At 40.9% G+C, this 8,110-nt stretch overlaps 1 protein-coding gene across 10 annotated transcripts in view; it reads right to left on the bottom strand.

Annotated features, from left to right (window-relative positions):
• The window catches only part of RPGRIP1 (RPGR interacting protein 1), a 104,230-nt gene extending 96,440 nt beyond the window's left edge, over positions 1–7,790 (bottom strand). For 7 of the 10 annotated variants that reach the window (XM_040476580.1, XM_040476585.1, XM_040476582.1 and 4 more), the window contains exons 1-2: positions 7,670–7,790; positions 1,635–1,754 (exon numbers count right to left, since the gene is read on the bottom strand). In XM_040476580.1, the coding sequence (XP_040332514.1) occupies positions 1,635–1,653 (19 nt within the window). In that variant the 5' untranslated portion in view covers positions 1,654–1,754; positions 7,670–7,790. The remainder of the gene's footprint in view (positions 1–1,634; positions 1,755–7,669) is intronic. The other 3 variants (XM_040476587.1, XM_040476588.1, XM_040476589.1) reach the window with 1 other exon arrangement.
• Between the last annotated feature and the right edge of the window lie 320 nt (positions 7,791–8,110).

Here is an 8,110-nt window from a genome sequence, read left to right as displayed (position 1 = left end):
ATAAAAAATACATTCGTTATTTCATTTTATGAATGCATATCAATGTATATTCATTTTCTGAACTATGGACATACATGTTGTTTCCATTTTTTTGTCTTATGAATAACACTGCTATGAACATTCTGGTATAGGTCTCCTGGTACACATATGCAAAATTTTCTGCAAATTTTTTACCCAGAAGTAAAGTCTTATGTTCAACTTTACTAGATAATGCCAAGCTTTCATCCAAAGTGACTGCATCATTCATACACCCATGGCAGTGGGTAAAATGCCCTAACTTTGAAAAAATTTTTTGGTTTTTTTTTTAAGCTGTCTTTCTTTCTTTTGAGAGAGACAGAGACAGCACGAGTGGGGAAGGAGCAGAGAGAGATGGGAAGAGAGTGAATCCCAAGCAGGTGCCGTGTTGTCAATGCAGAGACTGATGTGGGGCTTCAACTCACGAATTGTGAGATCATGACCTGAGCTGAAACCAAGAGTCAGACACTTAACCAACTGAGCCACCCAGGCACCCCCTTTTTTTTTTTAATGTTTATTTATTTATCTTGAGAAAGACAGTGAGAGCATGAGTAGGGGAGGGGTAGAGAGAGGGAGAGACAAAAAATCCCAAGCAGGCTCCATGCTGTCAGCGTAGAGCCCAATGAGGGGCTTGATCCCACAAACCACACCAACCATAAGATCATGACCTAAGCTGAAATCAAGAGTCAGACACTTAACTGACTGAGGTGCCCCTGAAAATTTTTTATAGAAGTAAAATCAAGTGAAAATAAAATCAATAGTAGCTATGATTAAGATTGAGGGGTGGGAGAGTAGGAACAAAGTTAACAAAAATATCTTAAAAAAAGTTTTTTTTTCAACGTTTATTTATTTTTGGGACAGAGAGAGGCAGAGCATGAACAGGGAAGGGGCAGAGAGAGAGGGAGACACAGAATCGGAAACAGGCTCCAGGCTCCGAGCCATCAGCCCAGAGCCTGACGCGGGGCTCGAACTCACGGACCGCGAGATCGTGACCTGGCTGAAGTCGGACGCTTAACCGACTGCGCCACCCAGGCGCCCCAGAAATATCTTAAGGTGTGTGTGGAAGCTCTTGTGGGCTGTGCTATTTCACCTCAAGTAGCCCACCTCTGCTCAGTGAGACTGAAGGACTAATTACATGGATAGAGGAATGAAACCATTCATTTGTTCTCAGCTTTTGTTGTGGTGGCATTTAGCTTTACCTCCTAAATCCACACAGTAAAACTTTTATTATAAGAATTACGGGGGGCGCCTGGGTGGCGCAGTCGGTTAAGCGTCCGACTTCAGCCAGGTCACGATCTCGCGGTCCGTGAGTTCGAGCCCCGCATCAGGCTCTGGGCTGATGGCTCAGAGCCTGGAGCCTGTTTCCGATTCTGTGTCTCCCTCTCTCTCTGCTCCTCCCCCGTTCATGCTCTGTCTCTCTCTGTCCCAAAAATAAATAAACGTTGAAAAAAAAAATTAAAGAAAGAAAAAAAAAAGAATTACAGAATAAAATTTTAAGAAGATTGAGGAAAAGAGTTAACAGCAAAGCAGTCACTATGAAGGCTAGCAAGCTGCCCACAATGACAGACTGAACATTGTTTTAACTCTAAAAGGTTTCCATCTTCAGGCACTGAATTTACCTTTTGATGCTGGTACCATCAGAGGTGTCCGTCTATGTCTGTACTAGGTCCTTTGATGTATTGTCCTCAGGAGATATGATGTCATATCAGTTCCCAAGATATAGGAGATCCCACAGGACACTGAAATAAAGGAAAAGTCCAGTCAATTATATGCAACTTTAGGATGTCTTCTGTAGGCTGTACTTAGGTTGTAGGAGTAATTTATCAACATTTTCATGATGGTACAAGACACACTAGCATTTTGCGGGGATGGTGTTGACCACTCTTTACTAAAGAGTAAGACTATGTGGTGCCTGGCTGTTTCAGTCAGTAGAGCATGTGGCTCTTGCTCAGGGTTGTGAGTTCAAGCCCCACATTGGGAATAGAGATTACTTAAAATAAAATAAAATGAAAAAAATACTTTGGGGTGCCTGGCTTGCTCAGTTGGTAGAGCATGCAACTATTGACCTCAAGGTTGTGAATTCAAGCCCCGTATTGGGTATGGAGTATATTAAAAAAAAAAAAAAAAAAAAAAAGAGTAAGATTAAGCATTTAGTAATCATGATGTTACTTACTTAAAATGAAATCAATTTTTCTGATTATAGAATTGATGCATATCATTTAGGGTCATTTTTTTTAAGTGTCTGCTCATCCTGCAAGCCAATGATCATTGCTTTCTCTAAGAAATAAGCCTCTGACCCCGGCCTCCTGACTCCATTTATAGGGATTCACCCTCCAGTAACCAGTTTATACTCTATGATCCAGTACCCATTGTCACTGTTCATTGGACTAGGGGTAGACAACTGACCAAACTGGGCCAATCAGATTCTCTTTCTCAGGTGGTTGGAAATGGGACCAAGAGAGTTAAATTAGCCTCTTTGAATGGCTAGAACTATTATGTCAACTTGCAAGTTCTGGTATGGCCATATTCTGCTCTGTAGCCTGAGACATAGCATGAGTGGGGGAGGGGCAGAGAGAGAGGGAGACCCAGAATTCCAAGCAGGCTCCAGGCTCTGAGCTGTCAGCACAGAGCCTGACGCAGGGCCGGAATTCACGGACTGCAAGATCATGACCTGAGCCGAAGTCGGATGCTCAACCAACTGAGCCACCCAGGCGCCCCCACAGTGACCTTTATAAAACAATCCAGGTCATAGCATTTCCTGATTAAAATTCCCTAATGGATTTACCTTACAATTAAAATAAAATCTAAACTCCTTACCATGGCTAACACAGCCCTCCACTATCTGACCTTCTTCCTATTTCTCAGATCCATACCTTGAACATGACCTCCTCTAGCAAACAACACTCCTGGACACTGGCCTCCCCTCTGCTCCCACAACTGTCCAGCTCCTTGCCCTAAGGTCTCTGTACTTCAGAGTAATGCTCTTTCCCTTGCTCTTTACATGGCTGTTTCCATATCATCCTTTAGTCTCTCAGCATCTTTTCCTCTGCCAAGAGGACTTTCTATGACCTTCATAACTAAAGTGAGCACTTCCTCAGTTATAGTCTGTTGTGTGTCCCTGTTTATTTCCCTTGTAACACTTACCATACTCAAAACTACCTCCATCTTTTATATTTATTGTCTGTCTCCTCTCACTAAAATAGGAGGACGTTGAAGGCAGAAAATTGGTTTATTTTGTTTACCTCTATTTCCAAGTGCTCAAATAGCTCCTGGAACATAGAACGTTTCTAATAAATATATGTTGAATAAACGAATAGATGAATGAGTAAGCAGATCAAGAAAGAGAATGACACTGAGCGGCTGAGGTAAGTCAAAAAGTCCTGGAAGCTTTCTGTTCTTGATTCTAGTCTTTTACAAGGCCAGTCTCTGTTCTTGCTCTTAGGTTCTGGAAGAGAGTCCAATGTCCTGTACAAAAAATACCCACTTTTTGCTGAAGCTAGCTTGACTTGTCAATTAAAGAGGCTTGTTACAAGCTTACTTTGAACAGAGAATTGTAATAGAGAAATTCTGTCACTGGGAGAGAATATTGATATTTGTTGATCTACTTTCCAAACAATTTAACTTGAACTGGATCATTCATATTCCGTTCTGTAATGTTTTATTTTTTTAAAACCACAATAAGTGGAGAACATTTTTCTAATGACATAATTTTAAATGAATCTATACAGATTTTATAGCATGCCTATTTTAAAGAAACTAAACAATCACCCAAAAGTTGATGTGTTTTCACAAGTTAGACAATAATCCTAAGATCAGGACAGAATGGAAGCAATCAAGGAAACCATTTTGTTTTAAAGTAAATCTCACATTTAAGTAGCTTTTCAAGTTTGCTAAATTATCTCGTCTTCCCAGCCTCCTATTGTAGAGAAGTAACATGAAGGAAAAGGTGAGATGACCGCATTAGAGTCCTTGTTCTCTGGACCTAAAGCCATTTGTAAAAATATAACTATAGTGGAAGATGAAATGCTGTAGTTCTTTACTGAGTTCAGAGAAGACTGTCCTCATTTATGATCATTCCAAAATACACCACCAAAGACTTATAGCATGGTGGATCAACTGAAAAGTACCAAAATTAAAGTAAAAGAAGCTCCAATAAAGAAACACGGGTTCTCATAATGCAGTAAAGAAAACCCAGGAGAGATGGTCAGTAGAGGTGTGATTAAAGGAACATCCAAATCCAATGACGTCACCAGAGTTAATCTCTCAGGAAAAACGGATTGGAGAGTAGATGTAAGTAAGGAGGGTTTATCAGTTGTTTGAACCCAATGGAATGAAAAACTAAAAGAATTACCTTGAAGTAATATTCAGAATTGCAGTGCACTGGGACAAAGGTAGGGTGAGGGAGAACAAAGAATACCCCTTTAACAGTGATAGATGCATGAAGCCAGCTCGATGACGCCAGCAATTAAAATTAAACAGCCAGCTCCTCTACCTCTGATTTTATCCTCACCTCTGATTAAATTTGGAGGGAATGAACTGTAAATAGTGGCTATAATCAAAAGTGTAAGAATAAGAAAGACATGGATTCACATCTGTCCTTTATGTGTGACCAGGGACAAGTTAGTTAACCTCTTTCCTTAGCTTCTTTATCTGTAAAACAGGGATGAAATACTAAACTCATGTGGTTACGAGGATCCACGAAGATGATACCTATAAAAAGCGAAGCATAATGGTTGGCATTTAGTCAGGCTCTGAATTAGTGAAATGCTAGCTGTTTTGTTGTGTCCACTGAACTAATCTCTGGCCAATTGGTAAGTGTACATTGTATTTATCTGTATATATGTTAATGATTTATATGATGGTATATGTAATTTTCTTGCGTGTTGACTAATAGGAGTCAGTTTTCTATAGTGCTTATATATCATGTCTCTCCTCACTAGTCCATAAGCTCTTTTGAGGACACTGCTGTATACAGAGTACTTAATACAGTGCCTGGTACATGCAAATGTATAATAATTTTTCAGCAGGTATTATGACATTGGATTGTAGCAGAAATTGTTTCCCTTTCTGAAATTATTTTTAATAATTTCATGAAGTTTTGTATTAATTCCCTTCCATACTCAAGAACATAGTGAAGTGAAAGCCACAGTGGTATCTCCCACTTGAGTAGGAGAGGGGAGAGATAAGAAAAATTCAAAAATCAAGTGAAAAATCTGCTCCAAGGAAAAAATAATCTGCTCAAAGGAATGCCAGTATCATTTCAGTAGCGATAGGAGAAGATGCTGCAAAAACATTCCCCTCTTTTAAAAATTAATGCATTGACTAGGCCTGCATGACAAAATATAGAAGTAGGATTTTAACTAGTTCAAATTGAATATGGATTGGGAATCCAAGTCTTCTCACATTATAAGGGACTAACTTTAGCAGGCCCCAAATAGTCAAGTCCCTGAAATGGGGTCTGCAGTTGGGCTCCTTTAAGTTCAAAATCTGGAGGAAGGAAGAGACAAATTATGAAAATACCTTTATTTATTTTAAGTTTATTTAAGTAATCCCTACACCAGGGGCGCGTGGGTGGCTTAGTCAGTTAAGCATCTGACTTTGGCTCAGGTCATGATCTCATGGTTTGTGGGTTTGAGCCCCATGTCAGGTTCTGTGCTGACACAGCACATCCGGAGCCTGCTTCGGATTCTGTGTCTCGCTCCCTCTCTCTGCCCCTTCCCTACTTGCATTCTGTCTCCGTCTCTCTCTCTCTCTCTCAAAAATAAACATTAAAAAAAATTTTTAAGTAATCCCTACACCCAATGTGGGGCTTGAACTCACAATCCCGAGACCAAGAGCCACATGCTCCTCTGACTGAGCCAGCCAGTGCCCCAATAGACTTTTATTTATTTTTTAATATTTATTTATTTTGAGAGAGAGAGAGAGAGAGAGAGAGAGAGAGAGAGAGAGAGAGCGCATGCATGCAAGAGCAGGAGAGACAGAAAAAGAGAGAATCCCGAGCCCGACTTGGAGCTCTATCTCACACACTGTGCGATGATGACCTGAGCTGAAATCAAGAGTTGGATGTTGGGGCACCTGGGTGGCTTAGTCAGTTAAGCATCCAACTTCGGCTCAGGTCATGATCTCACGGTTTGTGAGTTCCAGCCCCACGTCAGGCCCTGTGCTGACAGCTCCGAGCCTGGAGCCTGCTTCAGATTCTGTGTCTCCCTTTCTCTCTGCCCCTCCCCCACTCACACTCTGTCTCTCAAAAAGGAATAAATGTTAAAAAAAAAATTAAAAAAAAGAGTTGGATGCATAACTGACTGAGCCACATAGTCTCCACCACCTCCATAGACTCTTAAGTACAATATTTTTACAGTGAGTGAGAGAACTCAGGAGGAGCTGATCTTTTACGTAAGAGGATAGAAACAAATGAGATGTGTAAGTATTGAGAAAGAAACTTGGAACAGAGATAAAGGGAGAAATGTACAGGCTCTGTAACTGTAGCATTGGTTGTATGAGTGCTCAGAAAAGATAACCGGAATTCCTGGAATTTGGATTGAACTTAATTTGACAAGTATTACCATGTGCCCATTTTGTGTAGTTGCTACAGGGAGAAGAAAAATTGAGCTCTTGCTCTTAGGAGATGAATAATTGAGACAAAAAATGAGAAAAGCACACACTTAACTAAGGCAAAATATAAAAAGTCAACCAGAGAAGAACAAAGCAAAATGAGAATGTAAAGAAGACTGAGATTCCCATTCACTTGAAGGATCAGATAAAGCTTTGTGGAATGGGGATTGTTGGTGTCTGGGAGAGATTTTGGCAGGTAGAGATAGAGTATCCGACACACAGAGGGCAGTCTGAATAGTGTCAGGGGCGAGCAAAGAGCAGGGTGGTCTTGGACAGTAGTGGGTAGCTGTGCTGAGCTGGAGAAAGAGAGCTGTGGGAATTTAAGTGAAAGGAGGCATAGTTTGGAAGACCTTGCATAGAAGTCAGAGGAGTTTTATTCATTCTGCGGACATTTGGCAGCAATTATATATTTTGAGCACAAGAGCAGTAGGGTTAGAGCTGTGGCAGAGCTTTAGGAAGATTTCTCTGGTATTAGTGACTTAGTGAGACTGGCACAGGGGAGGAAAGGGATACTGCTGTGGTTCAGACAAGTGGCCTTGAAATAGGAAGGAGGATGGCAGGGGGATGGAAGAGTGGGATGGATCACAAAGACACTGAGGGAGGAGAATGAAAAGTCTTGCCAACTAGTTAGATGTGGAATGTAGTCAAGAGGGTGATAGGATTAAAGATGACCTAGTGACATGATGCCTGCATGCCTGGGAGACTGGCAGGATAATATCCAATGAATAAACTTATTTTACTGTTCTCAAAACTACGCTAGGCAAAGAAATGGGAGACTATGTGTATTACATATAAACTTACAGTTCTTGGGCACCTGAGTGGCTCAGACGGTTCAGCATTCGACTTCGGCTCAGGTCATAATCTCACAGTTTGTGGGTTTGAGCCCCACATCGGGCTCTGTGCTGACAGCTCAGAGCCTGGAGCCTGCTTTAGATTCTGTGTTTCCCTCTCTCTCTGCCCCTCCCTTGCTCACACTCTGTCTCTGTCTGTCTCTCTCTCTCTCAAAAATAAACAAACATTAAAAAAATTTTTTTTAACTTACAGTTCTTCCTTCCTCCAGAGAGTTCACTCTAAATTCTTTTCTGACTGTTCTGGTGTCCTCTGGTCCTCTAGAATCCTCTTGTCCTCCTGGCTCGTTAAGAGAGGAATTAATACAGTTCTGTTCAGCTATTAAGATATTAACCCTTTGTAGAACAGAGCTTGAAGGCTGTGCTTTTTCTCTATGCATGCTGTAGCTGAAGAAAGTATAGCGACCAGATTCCTTAACGTACCAGTTTCTCAACTAAAACCAAAACTGAAAACATTTATCTGATTTGAGATTAAACAGAAATTTGTTGGTATTGGGAAAATGATCTTTAAATCTCTTCCTAAAGGGCAACCACAGTGGGAGAATTTCTGAATCCCTGAGATCTCTTTGAAGAGAACAAACCCTGCTCCATTGGTGGAATCAGTATCTGCTCAATCCACATATGCCAGAAAGTAA

Source organism: Herpailurus yagouaroundi, unplaced genomic scaffold (genome assembly GCF_014898765.1).
Source record: "Herpailurus yagouaroundi ecotype Mexico unplaced genomic scaffold, PumYag 141, whole genome shotgun sequence".
Taxonomy (NCBI): Eukaryota; Metazoa; Chordata; class Mammalia; order Carnivora; family Felidae; genus Herpailurus; species Herpailurus yagouaroundi.
This window is presented reverse-complemented; position numbering and strand designations above follow the sequence as displayed.